The following is a 21,441-nucleotide window of genomic DNA, read 5'->3' as shown; positions in this document are numbered from 1 at the left end:
CAGACGTGATGGGAAGGCTAACCCCTACCCTGGGTGAGTGTGCAACAGACGTGATGGGAAGGCTAACCTCTACCTTGGGTGAGTGTGCCACAGACGTGATGGGAAGGCTAACCTCTACCCTGGGTGAGTGTGCCACAGACGTGATGGGAAGGCTAACCTCTACCCTGGGTGAGTGTGCCACAGACGTGATGGGAAGGCTAACCCCTACCCTGGGTGAGTGTGCAACAGACGTGATGGGAAGGCTAACCTCTACCTTGGGTGAGTGTGCCACAGACGTGATGGGAAGGCTAACCCCTACCCTGGGTGAGTGTGCAACAGACGTGATGGGAAGGCTAACCCCTACCCTGGGTGAGTGTGCCACAGACGTGATGGGAAGGCTAACCCCTACCCTGGGTGAGTGTGCCACAGACGTGATGGGAAGGCTAACCCCTACCCTGGGTGAGTGTGCCACAGACGTGATGGGAAGGCTAACCTCTACCTTGGGTGAGTGTGCCACAGACATGATGGGAAGGCTAACCTCTACCCTGGGTGAGTGTGCCACAGACGTGATGGGAAGGCTAACCTCTACCTTGGGTGAGTGTGCCACAGACCTGATGGGAAGGCTAACCCCTACCCTGGGTGAGTGTGCAACAGACGTGATGGGAAGGCTAACCTCAATCCTGGGTGAGTGTGCCACAGACGTGATGGGAAGGCTAACCTCTACCCTGGGTGAGTGTGCCACAGACGTGATGGGAAGGCTAACCCCTACCCTGGGTGAGTGTGCCACAGACGTGATGGGAAGGCTAATCTCTACCTTGGGTGAGTGTGCCACAGACGTGATGGGAAGGCTAACCCCTACCCTAGGTGAGTGTGCCACAGACGTGATGGGAAGGCTAACCTCTACCTTGGGTGAGTGTGCCACAGACGTGATGGGAAGGCTAACCTCTACCCTGGGTGAGTGTGCCACAGACGTGATGGGAAGGCTAACCTCTACCCTGGGTGAGTGTGCCACAGACGTGATGGGAAGGCTAACCTCTACCTTGGGTGAGAGTGCCACAGACGTGAAGGGAAGGCTAACCCCTACCGTGGGTGAGTGTGCCACAGACGTGATAGGAAGGCTAACCTCTACCCTGGGCGAGTGTGCCACAGACGTGATGGGAAGGCTAACCTCTACCCTGGGCGAGTGTGCCACAGACGTGATGGGAAGGTTAACCCCTACCCTGGGTGAGTGTGCCACAGACGTGATGGGAAGGCTAACCCCTACCCTGGGTGAGTGTGCCACAGACGTGATGGGAAGGCTAACCTCTACCCTGGGCGAGTGTGCCACAGACGTGATGGGAAGGTTAACCCCTACCCTGGGTGAGTGTGCCACAGACGTGATGGGAAGGTTAACCCCTACCCTGGGTGAGTGTGCCACAGACGTGATGGGAAGGTTAACCCCTACCGTGGGTGAGTGTGCCACAAACGTGATGAGAAGGCTAACCTCTACCCTGGGTGAGTGTGCAACAGACGTGATGGGAAGGCTAACCTCTACCTTGGGTGAGTGTGCCACAGACGTGATGGGAAGGCTAACCTCTACCTTGGGTGAGTGTGCCACAGACGTGATGGGAAGGCTAACCTCTACCTTGGGTGAGTGTGTTGCAGACGTGATGGGAAGGCTAACCTCTACCTTGGGTGAGTGTGCCGCAGACGTGATGGGAAGGCTAACCTCTACCCTGGGTGAGTGTGCCACAGACATGATGGGAAGGTTAACCCCTACCCTGGGTGAGTGTGCCACAGACATGATGGGAAGGTTAACCTCTACCCTGGGTGAGTGTGCCACAGACGTGAAGGGAAGGCTAACCCCTACCCTGGGTGAGTGTGCCACAGACGTGATGGGAAGGCTAACCCCTACCCTGAGTGAGTGTGCCACAGACGTGATGGAAAGGCTAACCCCTACCCTGGGTGAGTGTGCCACAGACGTGATGGGAAGGCTAACCCCTACCCTGAGTGAGTGTGCCACAGATGTGATGGGAAGGCTAACCCCTACCCTGGGTGAGTGTGCCACAGACATGATGGGAAGGTGACCTCTACCCTGGGTGAGTGTGCCGCAGACGTGATGGGAAGGCTGACCTCTACCCTGGGTGAGTGTGCCACAAACGTGATGGGAAGGCTAACCTCTACCTTGGGTGAGTGTGCCGCAGACGTGATGGGAAGGCTAACCCCTACCTTGGGTGAGTGTGCCACAGACGTGATGGGAAGGCTAACCCCTACCCTGGGTGAGTGTGCCACAGATGTGATAGGAAGGCTAACCCCTACCCTGGGTGAGTGTGCCACAGACGTGATGGGAAGGCTGACCTCAATCCTGGGTGAGTGTGCCACAGACGTGATGGGAAGGCTAACCTCTACCCTGGGTGAGTGTGCCACAGACGTGATGGGAAGGCTAACCCCTACCTTGGGTGAGTGTGCCACAGACGTGATGGGAAGGCTAACCCCTACCCTGGGTGAGTGTGCCACAGATGTGATGGGAAGGCTAACCCCTACCCTGGGTGAGTGTGCCACAGACGTGATGGGAAGGCTAACCTCAATCCTGGGTGAGTGTGCCACAGACGTGATGGGAAGGCTAACCCCTACCCTGGGTGAGTGTGCCACAGACATGATGGGACGGTGACCTCTACCCTGGGTGAGTGTGCCACAGACGTGATGGGAAGGCTAACCCCTACCCTGGGTGAGTGTGCCACAGACGTGATGGGAAGGCTAACCCCTACCCTGAGTGAGTGTGCCACAGACGTGATGGGAAGGCTAACCCCTACCCTGGGTGAGTGTGCCACAGACGTGATGGGAAGGCTAACCTCAATCCTGGGTGAGTGTGCCACAGACGTGATGGGAAGACTAACCTCTACCCTGGGTGAGTGTGCCACGGACATGATGGGACGGTGACCTCTACCCTGGGTGAGTGTGCCACAGACGTGATGGGAAGGCTAACCCCTACCCTGGGTGAGTGTGCCACAGACGTGATGGGAAGGCTAACCTCTACCCTGGGTGAGTGTGCCACAGACGTGATGGGAAGGCCAACCTCTACCCTGGGTGAGTGCGCCACAGACATGATGGGAAGGCTAACCCCTACCCTGGGAGAGTGTGCCACAGACGTGATGGGAAGGCTAACCCCTACCCTGGGTGAGTGTGCCACAGACGTGATGGGAAGGCTAACCCCTACCTTGGGTGAGTGTGCCACAGACGTGATGGGAAGGCTAACCCCTACCCTGGGTGAGTGTGCCACAGATGTGATGGGAAGGCTAACCCCTACCCTGGGTGAGTGTGCCACAGACGTGATGGGAAGGCTAACCTCAATCCTGGGTGAGTGTGCCACAGACGTGATGGGAAGGCTAACCCCTACCCTGGGTGAGTGTGCCACAGACATGATGGGACGGTGACCTCTACCCTGGGTGAGTGTGCCACAGACGTGATGGGAAGGCTAACCCCTACCCTGGGTGAGTGTGCCACAGACGTGATGGGAAGGCTAACCCCTACCCTGAGTGAGTGTGCCACAGACGTGATGGGAAGGCTAACCCCTACCCTGGGTGAGTGTGCCACAGACGTGATGGGAAGGCTAACCTCAATCCTGGGTGAGTGTGCCACAGACGTGATGGGAAGACTAACCTCTACCCTGGGTGAGTGTGCCACGGACATGATGGGACGGTGACCTCTACCCTGGGTGAGTGTGCCACAGACGTGATGGGAAGGCTAACCCCTACCCTGGGTGAGTGTGCCACAGACGTGATGGGAAGGCTAACCTCTACCCTGGGTGAGTGCGCCACAGACATGATGGGAAGGCTAACCCCTACCCTGGGAGAGTGTGCCACAGACGTGATGGGAAGGCTAACCCCTACCCTGGGTGAGTGTGCCACAGACGTGATGGGAAGGCTAACCTCTACCTTGGGTGAGTGTGCCACAGACGTGATGGGAAGGCTAACCCCTACCCTGGGTGAGTGTGCCACAGACGTGATGGGAAGGCCAACCCCTACCCTGGGTGAGTGTGCCACAGACGTGATGGGAAGGCTAACCTCTACCTTGGGTGAGTGTGCCACAGACGTGATGGGAAGGCTAACCTCTACCCTGGGTGAGTGTGCCACAGACGTGATGGGAAGGTTAACCTCTACCCTGGGTGAGTGTGCCACAGACGTGATGGAAAGGCTAACCTCTACCTTGGGTGAGTGTGCCACAGACGTGATGGGAAGGCTAACCCCTACCCTGGGTGAGTGTGCAACAGACGTGATGGGAAGGCTAACCTCTACCCTGGGTGAGTGTGCCACAGACGTGATGGGAAGGCTAACCCCTACCCTGGGTGAGTGTGCCACAGACGTGATGGGAAGGCTAACCCCTACCCTGGGTGAGTGTGCCACAGACGTGATGGGAAGGCTAACCTCTACCTTGGGTGAGTGTGCCACAGACGTGATGGGAAGGCTAACCTCTACCCTGGGTGAGTGTGCCACAGACGTGATGGGAAGGCTAACCTCTACCTTGGGTGAGTGTGCCACAGACGTGATGGGAAGGCTAACCCCTACCCTGGGTGAGTGTGCAACAGACGTGATGGGAAGGCTAACCTCTACCCTGGGTGAGTGTGCCACAGACGTGATGGGAAGGCTAACCTCTACCCTGGGTGAGTGTGCCACAGACGTGATGGGAAGGCTAACCTCTACCCTGGGTGAGTGTGCCACAGACGTGAAGGGAAGGCTAACCCCTACCCTGGGTGAGTGTGCCACAGACGTGATGGGAAGGCTAACCCCTACCCTGGGTGAGTGTGCCGCAGACGTGATGGGAAGGCTAACCTCTACCCTGGGTGAGTGTGCCACAGACGTGATGGGAAGGCTGACCTCTACCCTGGGTGAGTGTGCCACAGACGTGAAGGGAAGGCTAACCCCTACCCTGGGTGAGTGTGCCACAGACGTGATGGGAAGGCTAACCTCAATCCTGGGTGAGTGTGCCACAGACGTGATGGGAAGACTAACCTCTACCCTGGGTGAGTGTGCCACGGACATGATGGGACGGTGACCTCTACCCTGGGTGAGTGTGCCACAGACGTGATGGGAAGGCTAACCCCTACCCTGGGTGAGTGTGCCACAGACGTGATGGGAAGGCTAACCTCTACCCTGGGTGAGTGCGCCACAGACATGATGGGAAGGCTAACCCCTACCCTGGGAGAGTGTGCCACAGACGTGATGGGAAGGCTAACCTCTACCTTGGGTGAGTGTGCCACAGACGTGATGGGAAGGCTAACCTCTACCCTGGGTGAGTGTGCCACAGACGTGATGGGAAGGTTAACCTCTACCCTGGGTGAGTGTGCCACAGACGTGATGGAAAGGCTAACCCCTACCCTGGGTGAGTGTGCCACAGACGTGATGGGAAGGCTAACCTCTACCTTGGGTGAGTGTGCCACAGACGTGATGGGAAGGCTGACCTCTACCCTGGGTGAGTGTGCCACAGACGTGAAGGGAAGGCTAACCCCTACCCTGGGTGAGTGTGCCACAGACGTGATGGGAAGGCTAACCTTTACCCTGGGTGAGTGTGCCACAGACGTGATGGGAAGGCTAACCTCTACCCTGGGTGAGTGTGCCACAGACGAGATGGGAAGGCTAACCTCTACCCTGGGTGAGTGTGCCACAGACGTGATGGGAAGGCTAACCTCTACCCTGGGTGAGTGTGCCACAGACGTGATGGGAAGGCCAACCTCTACCCTGGGTGAGTGCGCCACAGACATGATGGGAAGGCTAACCCCTACCCTGGGAGAGTGTGCCACAGACGTGATGGGAAGGCTAACCCCTACCCTGGGTGAGTGTGCCACAGACGTGATGGGAAGGCTAACCTCTACCTTGGGTGAGTGTGCCACAGACGTGATGGGAAGGCTAACCCCTACCCTGGGTGAGTGTGCCACAGACGTGATGGGAAGGCTAACCCCTACCCTGGGTGAGTGTGCCACAGACGTGATGGGAAGGCTAACCTCTACCTTGGGTGAGTGTGCCACAGACGTGATGGGAAGGCTAACCTCTACCCTGGGTGAGTGTGCCACAGACGTGATGGGAAGGCTAACCTCTACCCTGGGTGAGTGTGCCACAGACGTGATGGAAAGGCTAACCTCTACCTTGGGTGAGTGTGCCACAGACGTGATGGGAAGGCTAACCCCTACCCTGGGTGAGTGTGCAACAGACGTGATGGGAAGGCTAACCTCTACCCTGGGTGAGTGTGCCACAGACGTGATGGGAAGGCTAACCCCTACCCTGGGTGAGTGTGCCACAGACGTGATGGGAAGGCTAACCCCTACCCTGGGTGAGTGTGCCACAGACGTGATGGGAAGGCTAACCTCTACCTTGGGTGAGTGTGCCACAGACGTGATGGGAAGGCTAACCTCTACCCTGGGTGAGTGTGCCACAGACGTGATGGGAAGGCTAACCTCTACCTTGGGTGAGTGTGCCACAGACGTGATGGGAAGGCTAACCCCTACCCTGGGTGAGTGTGCAACAGACGTGATGGGAAGGCTAACCTCTACCCTGGGTGAGTGTGCCACAGACGTGATGGGAAGGCTAACCTCTACCCTGGGTGAGTGTGCCACAGACGTGATGGGAAGGCTAACCTCTACCCTGGGTGAGTGTGCCACAGACGTGAAGGGAAGGCTAACCCCTACCCTGGGTGAGTGTGCCACAGACGTGATGGGAAGGCTAACCCCTACCCTGGGTGAGTGTGCCGCAGACGTGATGGGAAGGCTAACCTCTACCCTGGGTGAGTGTGCCACAGACGTGATGGGAAGGCTGACCTCTACCCTGGGTGAGTGTGCCACAGACGTGAAGGGAAGGCTAACCCCTACCCTGGGTGAGTGTGCCACAGACGTGATGGGAAGGCTAACCTTTACCCTGGGTGAGTGTGCCACAGACGTGATGGGAAGGCTAACCTCTACCCTGGGTGAGTGTGCCACAGACGTGATGGGAAGGCTAACCTCTACCCTGGGTGAGTGTGCCACAGACGTGATGGGAAGGCTAACCTCTACCTTGGGTGAGTGTGCCACAGACATGATGGGAAGGTTAACCCCTACCCTGGGTGAGTGTGCAACAGACGTGATGGGAAGGCTAACCTCTACCCTGGGTGAGTGTGCCACAGACGTGATGGGAAGGCTGACCTCTACCCTGGGTGAGTGTGCCACAGACGTGAAGGGAAGGCTAACCCCTACCCTGGGTGAGTGTGCCACAGACGTGATGGGAAAGCTAACCTCTACCCTGGGTGAGTGTGCCACAGACGTGATGGGAAGGCTAACCTTTACCCTGGGTGAGTGTGCCACAGACGTGATGGGAAGGCTAACCTCTACCCTGGGTGAGTGTGCCACAGACGTGATGGGAAGGCTAACCTCTACCCTGGGTGAGTGTGCCACAGACGTGATGGGAAGGCTAACCTCTACCTTGGGTGAGTGTGCCACAGACATGATGGGAAGGTTAACCCCTACCCTGGGTGAGTGTGCAACAGACGTGATGGGAAGGCTAACCCCTACCCTGGGTGAGTGTGCAACAGACGTGATGGGAAGGCTAACCTCTACCCTGGGTGAGTGTGCCACAGACGTGATGGGAAGGCTAACCCCTACCCTGGGTGAGTGTGCCACAGACGTGATGGGAAGGCTAACCCCTACCCTGGGTGAGTGTGCCACAGACGTGATGGGAAGGCTAACCTCTATCTTGGGTGAGTGTGCCACAGACGTGATGGGAAGGCTAACCTCTACCCTGGGTGAGTGTGCCACAGACGTGATGGGAAGGCTAACCTCTACCTTGGGTGAGTGTGCCACAGACGTGATGGGAAGGCTAACCCCTACCCTGGGTGAGTGTGCAACAGACGTGATGGGAAGGCTAACCTCTACCCTGGGTGAGTGTGCCACAGACGTGATGGGAAGGCTAACCTCTACCCTGGGTGAGTGTGCCACAGACGTGATGGGAAGGCTAACCTCTACCCTGGGTGAGTGTGCCACAGACGTGATGGGAAGGCTAACCTCTACCCTGGGTGAGTGTGCCACAGACGTGATGGGAAGGCTAACCTCTACCCTGGGTGAGTGTGCCACAGACGTGATGGGAAGGCTAACCCCTACCCTGAGTGAGTGTGCCACAGACGTGATGGGAAGGCTAACCTCTACCCTGGGTGAGTGTGCCGCAGACGTGATGGGAAGGCTGACCTCTACCCTGGGTGAGTGTGCCACAGACGTGAAGGGAAGGCTAACCCCTACCCTGGGTGAGTGTGCCACAGACGTGATGGGAAAGCTAACCTCTACCCTGGGTGAGTGTGCCACAGACGTGATGGGAAAGCTAACCTCTACCCTGGGTGAGTGTGCCACAGACGTGATGGGAAGGCTAACCTCTACCCTGGGTGAGTGTGCCACAGACGTGAAGGGAAGGCTAACCCCTACCCTGGGTGAGTGTGCCACAGACGTGATGGGAAGGCTAACCCCTACCCTGGGTGAGTGTGCCGCAGACGTGATGGGAAGGCTGACCTCTACCCTGGGTGAGTGTGCCACAGACGTGAAAGGAAGGCTAACCTCTACCCTGGGTGAGTGTGCCACAGACGTGAAGGGAAGGCTAACCCCTACCCTGGGTGAGTGTGCCACAGACGTGATGGGAAAGCTAACCTCTACCCTGGGTGAGTGTGCCACAGACGTGATGGGAAGGCTAACCTTTACCCTGGGTGAGTGTGCCACAGACGTGATGGGAAGGCTAACCTCTACCCTGGGTGAGTGTGCCACAGACGTGAAGGGAAGGCTAACCCCTACCCTGGGTGAGTGTGCCACAGACGTGATGGGAAGGCTAACCCCTACCCTGGGTGAGTGTGCCGCAGACGTGATGGGAAGGCTGACCTCTACCCTGGGTGAGTGTGCCACAGACGTGAAGGGAAGGCTAACCCCTACCCTGGGTGAGTGTGCCACAGACGTGATGGGAAAGCTAACCTCTACCCTGGGTGAGTGTGCCACAGACGTGATGGGAAGGCTAACCTTTACCCTGGGTGAGTGTGCCACAGACGTGATGGGAAGGCTAACCTCTACCCTGGGTGAGTGTGCCACAGACGTGATGGGAAGGCTAACCTCTACCCTGGGTGAGTGTGCCACAGACGTGATGGGAAGGCTAACCTCTACCTTGGGTGAGTGTGCCACAGACGTGATGGGAAGGCTAACCCCTACCCTGGGTGAGTGTGCAACAGACGTGATGGGAAGGCTAACCTCTACCCTGGGTGAGTGTGCCACAGACGTGATGGGAAGGCTAACCCCTACCCTGGGTGAGTGTGCCACAGACGTGATGGGAAGGCTAACCTCTACCTTGGGTGAGTGTGCCACAGACGTGATGGGAAGGCTAACCTCTACCCTGGGTGAGTGTGCCACAGACGTGATGGGAAGGCTAACCTCTACCCTGGGTGAGTGTGCCACAGACGTGATGGGAAGGCTAACCTCTACCTTGGGTGAGTGTGCCACAGACGTGATGGGAAGGCTAACCCCTACCCTGGGTGAGTGTGCAACAGACGTGATGGGAAGGCTAACCTCTACCCTGGGTGAGTGTGCCACAGACGTGATGGGAAGGCTAACCTCTACCCTGGGTGAGTGTGCCACAGACGTGATGGGAAGGCTAACCTCTACCCTGGGTGAGTGTGCCACAGACGTGATGGGAAGGCTAACCTCTACCCTGGGTGAATGTGCCACAGACGTGATGGGAAGGCTAACCTCTACACTGGGTGAGTGTGCCACAGACGTGAAGGGAAGGCTAACCCCTACCCTGGGTGAGTGTGCCACAGACGTGATGGGAAGGCTAACCCCTACCCTGGGTGAGTGTGCCGCAGACGTGATGGGAAGGCTAACCTCTACCCTGGGTGAGTGTGCCACAGACGTGATGGGAAGGCTGACCTCTACCCTGGGTGAGTGTGCCACAGACGTGAAGGGAAGGCTAACCTCTACCCTGGGTGAGTGTGCCACAGACGTGATGGGAAGGCTAACCTCTACCCTGGGTGAGTGTGCCACAGACGTGATGGGAAGGCTGACCTCTACCCTGGGTGAGTGTGCCACAGACGTGATGGGAAAGCTAACCTCTACCCTGGGTGAGTGTGCCACAGACGTGATGGGAAAGCTAACCTTTACCCTGGGTGAGTGTGCCACAGACGTGATGGGAAGGCTAACCTTTACTTTGGGTGAGTGTGCCACAGACGTGATGGGAAGGCTAACCTCTACCCTGAGTGAGTGTACCACAGACGTGATGGGAAGGCTAACCTCTACCCTGGGTGAGTGTGCCACAGACATGATGGGAAGGCTAACCCCTACCCTGGGTGAGTGTGCCACAGACGTGATGGGAAGGCTAACCTCTACCCTGGGTGAGTGTGCCACAGACGTGATGGGAAGGCTAACCTCTACCTTGGGTGAGTGTGCCACAGACGTGATGAGAAGGCTAACCCCTACCCTGGGTGAGTGTGCCACAGACGTGATGGGAAGGCTAACCCCTACCCTGGGTGAGTGTGCCACAGACCTGATGGGAAGGCTAACCCCTACCCTGGGTGAGTGTGCCACAGACGTGATGGGAAGGCTAATTACACTGACTGAGCTTCATTCACTAATGGGGAACCTTGCTTAAGGTATGCAGGTGCTTATGCACTACATGTCAGCACTTGTATTTGCAATTTGCAACTAAAACGTCAGGAAAGACATTAAAAGTCTGAAACTATTGCCTCATAGTACTTCTAGTGACTGAGAAGAAGAGGGGGACAACAGGAAACTGTGTATTTTCCATTTTTAACTTTCTTTAACTTTGAACCACATATTTTTAGATGAAGTGCCTGTACAACTGTACATTCTTGGAAGCTTTCTTCAATGTAAAGTTATTTTTATATCATATACCAGTATAATCCACAAAACTAATCAACTTTTTAATTATACTTACATCAGCCAAGCATCCAGAAAACGAGACATCACTATAACTGACAGCTGTGGTATTTGTCATTGGTCGTGGTATGAGATTCATAGATGTACCATTTGTTAGCATTAGTTTACGCATACAACCAGCAAACTTTAGATTAGTTGGGCCACGGCTATGTGAGAAATAATTGAAGGATACAATCACTGAATGACATCAACACAATCATCAGTACAGACAAATTGTGTATCACTTTTATGTTATGATATGAAGCAGTTATAGTTCAGTGCTTTGATGTCTGTTTGCAGACCTCAGTGATGCTAATCATTAAAACTATTATAAGTCACTAAATAAGTTACTGCTATTACTCCTAAGTGTACCTGCTGGATTAGTTTAAACTTAATCAGGAAAAACACTATCTATCACTTATCCACACATCGCTACATTTCATTTGAATCACTGGTTTATCACTTACAGTATTTTTGGCTTCGTTTCAATCTCTCGCTTACCACAGTCATTCAAGTCAAAGGTGAATATACCAGTCCCAATACATTAGAGTCTAATGATACAGAATGTATTAGATTGTAACTTACAGTGTGTTGTCAATAGAGGAACCTAGTGTAAGCCTTGTACCAGTCTGCAAATTAGGGAATGTTATAGGTGTGACCAATAACGGCATTACATAAGATTCAGATATGTCTCCATCACTAGATTCCACACTCAGGAATATACTGGTGCTGTTGAAGCCACATGTAGTCTGTAATGCAGAGAGGTACATAGATAATGAGTGTTTTGTTTTTAAAAATGTGTATATAGAATACAGCACAATTACAACTTTTACTTTTATGTTCCAATTTCAATTGCCAATATTTACTTTTTTGTTCCAAATAGGTATTTGAGACGCAAACCATTTTTTAAACCTGACTGTGAATCAGTCAACTGCAGGAAGCATTCGTCACTTTTAAGGTGTATGACATTATTTAATGACATTTCATTTAAATGTAATATTGATATTTTTTCATCTTTATATAGTTTTAAATGAATGAATGAAAGAATGAAAGAATGAATAAATAAATAAATAAATAAATAAATAAATAAATAAATAAATAAATAAATAAATAAATAAATAAATAAATAAATAAATAAATAAATAAATAAATAAATAAATAAATAAATAAATAAACTTCCTGTACAGCAAATTCAAACTCACACGTACCTTATACCACGTAGCATCATTGAAATCTGCTACAGTCTCAATTGTTTGTACGAGAGCTCCAGACAGTTTATACTGAAACAAGAGTTTCCTATTATATATGTACAAACCAATATAAGCCACTAGATCAGGTCTGGAGAGTAATATCAAGACTGCATCTTTCATTGATGTACGGAACTCAACTGACATACTTGCAGATGAGTAGATATCAAAGGTTTCCATTGGTAACTGAAACGGTATCCATGACAATGTTAGTACGGGTACTACAGCAATTCTACTAGTACATGTACTTATCAATTGAATCTAAAAAATTAAAGCTATCAATATCAGAGTGAATGGTGTCCAAACATCTTATGTTTAATAATATTAAAATAATCCAAATCAGCTGTACAAATACAGTTTGTTAGTACATACCTCCATATATCCATAACCAGTAAAAGAAACACCATCAGTTAAGGCAGGGTCTGGTGGTGTCACAATAGTTGGTCTATTACAGCAGGTCATTGAACCTTCCTGTAAGTCAGCCAACCACAGATTTAATTCTTGATCATCAAACTGAACATTAGAAAGGCATCCAACATAATCACGGTTTTGTAGCGGGATTATCTTTGAAAAAAAAATATATTAAGTTAAACTTAATTACCGGTAATTGTATAATTACTGATGTACACAATCTGCATATTAATTTGTTGATAAATTACATCCTAAATATCAATTATCTTTTGAATTCACTTTCAAAATTTTTTATTATTTTTTTTTTATTTTGTTTATTATTGTTCCCAAATTCGTATTAAAGTATTAAAAGCAATTAACTGAGCTGAGTTTTGAAGAAGAAGTTGAAAATACAATTGTTTATGGACAATGGATAATCACCTATACCAAAGGATTTGCTCGATCATCTATGATGACAGCGGAGCTAAAAAAGTGTGGGATAATTTACTAAGAGTATACACAAATTTACTGTGGCTAGGTTTAGGTTAGGGAAGTAAGTTTGAAAAGTGCCTTTTATCTTTTATCCCATAAGTCATCTCCCTAACACAGATTTTCATGAATTTTCAACAAATCAAGGGTTAATATATAAATATGAAATAAACACAAATATAATGCAATACACTAAACACACCCATACCCCAGACTGTCCTAATAAATCATTTTCTATTCACTGTGAGATTGTGTGTTATGAATGAATTCAAATATAAACAAGACATGCATGGCACAGTCCCCATTAGTTATCAAATTTATTATATATAGATTTGTTAATAGTAATAGTTCAAACATGATACTTGATTGATTTTTTAACATTAACCTTTTCACCACCAGACTTTAACTTTTTCCTAGAAATAAACCCGGGACTAAAAAAACTGAACAACAAAAGGTCATAGCACTGTGGTGAACTCAAAACATCTTACGGGATTCAACAAACATAAAATTTTTGGCTATTCATACACCCACCCAACCACGCACCGGCACCCCCACCCACCCATACCACGCACCGGCACCCCCACCCACCCATACCATGCACCGGCACCCCCACCCACCCAACCACGCACCGGCACCCCCACCCACCCATACCACGCACCGGCACCCCCACCCACCATACCATGCACCGGCACCCCCACCCACCATACCACGCACCGGCACCCCCACCCACCCAACCACCCACCGGCACCCCCACCCACCCATACCACCGGCACCCCCACCCACCCATCCAACCAAACACCCACCCACCCACCGGCACCCCCACCCACCGATACCACAAGGCAAATATTTATTACCTGGACCAAGGAAGACTCATCAAGCTGTATAACAAAGTATGATAAAAACAAAGTCAATATTTAATGGTTAGTATAGAGACTATCCCTGAATATAAAGCTATGTGAGAAGTAAGAACCATACAAACTATTGATACCATCTCACATGTTTGTATAATCCCAACCAAACACAGTCTTATAGAAACAGTCACATGGTTATCCTATTCCTATATGTACCATTAAATAACAAACTTCTGTATTTGCAGGTCTCATGGCCAGGCATTATTTACACTTCTAGGCACATCATCTATCACTTTGTTATTACCCGGCGGTATGTTCTCAGTTTTATGTATATGTATATACATTGTACATATAATAGTACATGACAACTTGCCAAACAATGATGATTAAACAATATGACATGTAATTCAATAAATTCTATCGGTACATGTTTTTTAAAAAGTCTGGATGATGTCCATGATTTAAATATCACATGACCATGTCTATTGCATTAAGTGTGAAATGCATTAAATGCCGTAATGTACCTTATACATGTAGTTGTGTACTAGTAATTGTAATAAGTGCATTATGTATCAGAGGACCTTCCCATCCTTGCAGACCACACCAATAACACACTGTATAACACTAACAGCCAGCATTATATATATAGAGAGAAATGATAATAACACTGTAATACAACATAAAACTGGTATGCTCATTTCATATATAATTGCCATATTTGTCTAAAAGTTGAAATACATATTTTCAGAAAATGTTGGCATATATTTCTCATTTTTGTTTTCACCATGGTCAAAAAGTTGTGTAATAACAGCTACTCAAAGCAATTTAGACAGGTGGAATATTGGAAATAACCACCTTTAATCAATATGTTTGATGTGATTTAGTTTAGTCCAAGAAGGCACAAAAAATTAATACAGTAGTCATCTGATTACACTCTAAATATAAATCTGTTAGCGTTATCACAGTGAGAGTACATTCCACCTTCATTCACCACACTTAAGCCACGTCAAATTATATCACACACCTTCAAAAGAAGGAAGCAATGTTAGTATTGGTGAAAAACCGATTATAATAAACAAACAGTGAACATGCATTATATATATGCAAAGCAGGAAGAAGGTGAGAAACTCTGGCAGGGATGTATATACCTGAGATATAGCATTAGACACCTGTTGAATGGATACAATTAAAACAAAGTAAAAATGTAGTTATATGTACTGTACAGTCACTTTTATATGAATTGCTCACTTCAGTAGTAGCTTCTGAATTACATAAACAGATAACTTTGTACTAATTAATTGAAATTGATAAATTGTGAATATTAAAACAAAGTAAATATGTAGTTATATGTACTGTACAGTCACTTTTATATGAATTGCTCACTTCAGTAGCAGCTTCTGAATTACATAAACAGATAACTTTGTACTAATTAATTGAAATTGATAAATTGTAAATACTTTTGAGAGATACAATTGTGAATTTCAGTGTAGAGTGTAGAAGTAGGAAATTTCACAAGGTCTTTCAGGAATTTTAATCCAGGAACGTTATCAAATCACATACATCTTTATTTTACTGTAATCTCCAAATATTATTATTAGTTAGTGGTTTGAATCATAAGGCAAGAGATGATATAACCACTAATGTGAATCTACTTCTGAAGTGATAAATAATGCTTATACAAAAAGCAAACATATAGTGGTCATAGTGACCTGCAAAATCAATATGGGGCCCATACAACTTATAGGAGTATATGTTTGATGTTTATTTACACAAAGAAAAATGTGTTTATTTATGTATTTTACTTGTGCTATATATATGGGGCCTATATAAACATAATACAATGCAACAACTGTAGGGAAATACATATAAAAGTAGAGTTTCAATTACTGAGTGGCATGCTACACGTGCGGAAAATGTTACATTGACTAGTTACAAGAAATGTTTCAAAATCCGCAGGTAATTTGGGGAGTCGGGCAGTCTTCAAGTTATTTGCTACATTATCATTTGCATTCTTGTTTCTGTGAAATGGTTTTAATTTCTCATACAATAATTTCTAGCTCCCAGAATATAAAATCTTATTGTCACTCAGAATGCACATAGGAGAAACAGCACTAAATATTTCTCTGTACAATTGTCTGAGGGCACTCAGAAACTCATACTTTTATACAAAAGATGTAAAAAGAAACAGAATTTAGTTTAAAGAAAGATTTGAAAAAAATAAACAGGAATTAAAAGACTATAATCAAAAATAAGAAAAATTGAGTTGAGATCCAAGATAATAAAGAAGACCATAAAACACACATAATATATTACCTCGGGCACTGAATCACTGGTTGTATTGAGCTGGTAAATAAAAGTACACATTAATATTATCATTAATATTTAAATTTATGCATGGATAATTAAAACACTGGTTTTAGTAGAGATCAATCTGGACAAGCAGGGCAGATAATTAATCTATCATACTTTAAAGTACACATTTTTGAGATTCTATAATTCTCTTTGAACAGAGTACAGATGTAAAGTTTGACCCAGTGTGATCTAATGATCTAAGTACAGAAGGCAATATTTCAGGGTCAGTAGATATGTCACAAAGACGACCTATTAGTCTTTCAAAGAACATCATGGAGGAAATAATACATGTACAGGTAGTAAGTATTGAGACTGTATTACTGTATTTGCTCTATAAGGTGTGTCTATGGCAATAAATCATATTTTTATAATCCTGTATAAAAATACACCAACACATGTAACTGCTGGTTTATATGAAATGTGCTTCTAATAGAACAAATATGATATTACACATAACAAACAATTCATAGTGGCCTAAATCTAAGTAAAACCACTGGCATTGCAAAACAAGTCCTAGGTATTCAAGTGTGCTTTAAGTCAAATTACAATTCATTTTTAAATTAGAAAATTCATCGTGAATCAAATGCTAATATATATTGTATACTTACTGGATAATTGACTGGCAGACCTCCTACAAAAAGTACACTATCTAGTCCAAGACGTAGATACTTCTCATAAGTCACCACACTTTTAGTATATTCCAATGCTGCTCCCCCAGTTGTCATATCTTTGACAGAAATACGACTTTCATAACCATACCTATAGCATTATATATAAAAATAAAACATGAACAACAACTCGATTGCATCTTTTTATCAATATATAGCAACAAAGAATGAAATAAACAAAAAAAAAATCATTTGTTGATAGGATTACTTATCATGTGTTTCATTTCTAATTACAAAGGCAGTGTGTATGAATTCTCCTACAGATTTATAACATTTTTATCTGTGCTTTGTAATAAATAAATAAGATTGGTTTGTATTTCAATGGGAAACATTACTTTAGACAAATATTTTCAAAATGATAGATATTTGCGTCATTCTCTTTGTTGAAATTTATAGCTATTTCGTACTCACATGTCACATATTGTGAAGGAAATAACTAAACTGAGAACATATGCTACATTTAAAACAAAATACAATTTTGAGAAATACTTAACTGTACTGAATCCAATCTATTTTAATAGACAAGTTCAGAACAAGCAACCATAACATAGGCATTGACAGGAGAAGGCATACTAATCCATAAGAACTTTTAGAATATATATAAGTGCTAACAATTCTATTGTGATATTTTCTTCACTAGATTTGATTTGACTATTTTTTAGACAGGGTATTTATGTAAACACATGTTTTGTAATTGAATTAGCAAAATTAGTTAAAAAGACATGCAATTTGAAGCACATTTTCCCAGATAAACAGGACATCCCATTAGAGCCATATATAATGAGACAATATCATTTCTATCTATGTCATTATTGGAAATGTAGTTTTACTGGCAAGGTGTTTTTAGTAAGTCTATGCTATGAATACAAATGACAGAAACCCAGTAAAGAAATGAAATGTGTATACCTTGTTGCTATGATCTCATACCACGAATTACAGCAGATATCCACTGGACTTTCAACAGAGACGAGATCTTGGCCAAGATTGAATCGAAACACCGGATGTCCATTAATCACTTCAATAGCCATTAAAACATCTGCTGGGTCATTCTCAGTAAAGAAAAGCAATCCATTAGGTGTTTCAGCTTTCACTTTTAATGATATGCTGTTGTACAGGTAGGTTTCTAAGGGCTCTGATCGCAAATACTGCATTGAGCTATGAGCAGAGAAATGTACAGGTTGCTTGGAGTTGGCCACTGCCTGCTGGGCTTGTGCTAATTTCTGTTGTAGTATCGCCATTCGTGAATTGATATCTGAACGTTGGTAACTCGTCTCATTTTGAAGATCAGTTAGTGTGTCTACGGTAGACGACAAATCAACCAAGTCTGATTCTATCTGCGGAACTATAAAAATGCATACAAAAAGAAGAAATTAATACAAGTTATGTTCTCAATGGGCATGTCTGCCCCCATAATCTGAACAACTTGAACTGAGTTCAACACTCAGTATTCTTTCACTCAGCTGACAACAGTATTAAGCCAATTCTGCATTTAACACAGTAGCATTAGCAAATTCTCTCTTACCTAGGATGTCCAATTCTGCATTTAACACAGTAGCATTAGCAAATTCTCTCTTACCTAGGGTGTCCAATTCTGCATTTAACACAGTAGCATTAGCAAATTCTCTCTTACCTAGGGTGTCCAATTCTGCATTTAACACAGTAGCATTAGCAAATTCTCTCTTACCTAGGGTGTCCAATTCTGCATTTAACACAGTAGCATTAGCAAATTCTCTCTTACCTAGGGTGTCCAATTCTGCATTTAACACAGTAGCATTAGCAAATTTTCTCTTACCTAGGGTGTCCAATTCTGCATTTAACACAGTAGCATTAGCAACACTTTGCTGTACTATCACTACATTTTGCTGGTCTATTTTGATGTCCTCATTCAATATTGTTGATGCAGTGATCACTTCATTTGCGTCAAGGATAGCTTTTGTAGCCGTTGATGTTGCTGTAGTTACTATAGGTGTAATTCCGGGATCTAGAAAAATTAAGTGATAATGATTAAATTTGAATGTTTGTAATTTTTTACCAGCTGATGCAGTATTACCTGATCCCTACAAATACAATCTTCTCAAATCACAAAAAATGAGAAGCAGTGATAATAGAAAAGTTTACATTATTGTATTAAATTTTACAACCATACATGCATATATAACTACATTGAGTTCTCTATAGGCATAATAAGTCTAACATAAGCAGCGATCCAGGATTAGAGGGATCATTGTTGCTATGTTGTGATTTGAATTTTTGACATTGTACTGTAATTGGCAATGAATATTTGGTTCTATCAGAAAAAAATGTGTTGTACAAACAAATTCCATGAAAAATTGATTTTACTAGAGATACTACAAAATGCTCAAAATAAATATGACCAACATGTGGAATGATATAAAGTTTGAAATTTATCTCTGAGGACATGTTCAAGTATCAGAATTTAGCAAATTTGAGATCCAAAATGGCTGCCAGTCGGCCATATTTGATCATATCTATGATGAGTCATCATGCATGATCTTTGTGTTAAGTTTGAATGTGATTGATCAAAGCATGTCTGTAAATTGGTTCTGACAACATGCATGAACAGAACCAATCAAATATTTTTTTCGTACACTGAAAAAATGTGTAATTTTTCTCGGTACGTATAAGAAAGAATTTACATCCAAATAAAAAAAGTCGTAAAGAATAATCCAGGGAAATTACATTTTCGAAACTGTAAAACGACTAGATGACACAATTCACTGCAAAATTCAATTTTCACTGTAAACTGTAAAAAGGTCTTTTTTTCCTTGTAAATTGTAAAAAGCCCTTTTTATTTCCCGTAAAACTGTACCAGCTACCCCCCCATCCCCACCCCCCAACTAAAAATACAATGTCAGCACTATGAGTATTTGGTAGAAGTATTGATTAGGGCAGATTTGAATACAGTCTTGTACATAGTATGATATATGAAGTACCTTGTGATGTTAAATCCAATCCTGATGCTTCTACCTGAAGGGCTGCATAATTCTCTTCAACCTGTGCCCAAGTTTGCTCAGCTACAGCTAATGTACCATTGGCTTCAGTCAACCTCAACTGCAATGCTATAAAACATCAATATATGTATGAGTCACTGCTTCCTTTACCCCCCCCCCCCCCCCCAATCAGCTTTACAATCTCCGGCCAAATATGAACAGATCGCAATAAAACTATGACACCTTAATAACCTGTATAGGATTCAGTGTTACTTTCATTTGGGAGGGGTGATCACTATGGCAACACCAAGAGAACCTTCTCCTACTTTAGGTCAAGATATTCAGCAGAAGAAAGAAGAATATTTTTAAATGGTAACAAATCATGTGAACAAAAAAAAAGGCAAGAATTAAAAGATTAAAAAATAGGACAATTGGCCTGTTGCCAAAAAACAATAGGCATTTCATTTGGGAGTAGGAAATGCAGTGTTATTTCCACATCTCATCAAGGCAGTTACAAAACAAAAATCAAGTCAAATTGTTCACCACAGCACTATTCCTATAGCTTACTGAACTGTTGAGTTAAAAAAAAACAATTTTCTTCTTCAAAACACTGCAATATAAAGTATTTGTATTATATTATATTAGGTAACCTACCAGCTGGGTCGATGTTTCTGTTTTCAACACTGTTTTTTAAATCATTACTGCTTGTTTGTGAGGATGCTGCTTCTTCTTGTATTTTGGACACAGAGACTTCATTGACATAATTGAGGGCTTCAGCTATCGTGGTGTTAGCCTCAACAGCTTTGGCAGTAGCTTCTTCAAGAGTTGTTATTGCTTGTTGATAGCTATCAATGGCATCAACTGCTGGCTGTCCGTGGTCTTGTGCTTCTTGAAAAACCCTGCAAATTATAAGTATGAGAATTAATAGTCATAGTAAACTGAATTTTGTGAAGAAAAGTTATTATCATTGTATTGCATAATAACTGTTTCTCATTCTAAGTAGACTCAACATAATTATGGGTGGTATACATTTTTCATATTACAAGTATGATCATTTCACGAACTTATCTATGACACTCGTACAATTGAAACTGAAAAAAGGGATGATTTAAGTTAGGAATGGACCAATAGAAACTGGGGGGGGGGGGCGAGTGTGTCATCTACTTTTTTCATAACTTTACATAGAAACTATGTAATTTGTAATTTTGAGATGGAAAGTCAATTTGAATCTCAATTCTAACCACCTGTTTTAATTTTAAATGGTCTATCTCACATGAAAGCTTGATACCGTTATTCATACCCATAATGGTATACTTACTCAAGTGTATCTCGTGATGTATTGTACAATTTACTGGCGTAAATTTCAGCTGCACGGACAAACACTTCAGCATTTCCTTGCTGATCGATGACACTACTTGTATGAGACTTTACATCATCAAGCACAGATGTCCACCCATTGTAGCCTTTGTATGACAAAATAATAAAGGGTGGTCATGCTTTAGATTTGTTATAAAAACCTTGTGTAGCAGATACTAGTTCAAAGGTTGTTAAAATCATGATTGTTCACCCACATGCTATATGTAAGTGAAGTAGTGATATTATTTTCTTTTCCATATA

At 45.5% G+C, this 21,441-nt stretch overlaps 1 protein-coding gene across 1 annotated transcript in view; it reads right to left on the bottom strand.

The window, feature by feature from the left end:
* The window catches only part of LOC102804359 (laminin subunit alpha-2-like), a 100,789-nt gene that overhangs the window by 14,321 nt on the left and 65,027 nt on the right, over positions 1-21,441 (bottom strand). The window contains exons 29-41 of the mRNA XM_085507415.1: positions 21,143-21,287; positions 20,479-20,723; positions 19,828-19,953; positions 18,666-18,854; positions 17,780-18,215; positions 16,814-16,964; positions 16,167-16,196; positions 15,002-15,022; positions 13,857-13,880; positions 12,496-12,687; positions 12,085-12,309; positions 11,462-11,625; positions 10,896-11,043 (exon numbers count right to left, since the gene is read on the bottom strand). Coding sequence (XP_085363541.1) covers positions 10,896-11,043; positions 11,462-11,625; positions 12,085-12,309; positions 12,496-12,687; positions 13,857-13,880; positions 15,002-15,022; positions 16,167-16,196; positions 16,814-16,964; positions 17,780-18,215; positions 18,666-18,854; positions 19,828-19,953; positions 20,479-20,723; positions 21,143-21,287 — 2,096 coding nt within the window. The remainder of the gene's footprint in view (positions 1-10,895; positions 11,044-11,461; positions 11,626-12,084; positions 12,310-12,495; positions 12,688-13,856; positions 13,881-15,001; positions 15,023-16,166; positions 16,197-16,813; positions 16,965-17,779; positions 18,216-18,665; positions 18,855-19,827; positions 19,954-20,478; positions 20,724-21,142; positions 21,288-21,441) is intronic.

The sequence above is a fragment of the Saccoglossus kowalevskii genome, chromosome 13 (genome assembly GCF_978046115.1).
Source record: "Saccoglossus kowalevskii chromosome 13, keSacKowa6.1, whole genome shotgun sequence".
Classification (NCBI taxonomy): domain Eukaryota; kingdom Metazoa; phylum Hemichordata; class Enteropneusta; family Harrimaniidae; genus Saccoglossus; species Saccoglossus kowalevskii.
Note: the sequence above shows the minus strand (reverse complement) of the source record. Positions and strands in the feature narration are given on the sequence as shown.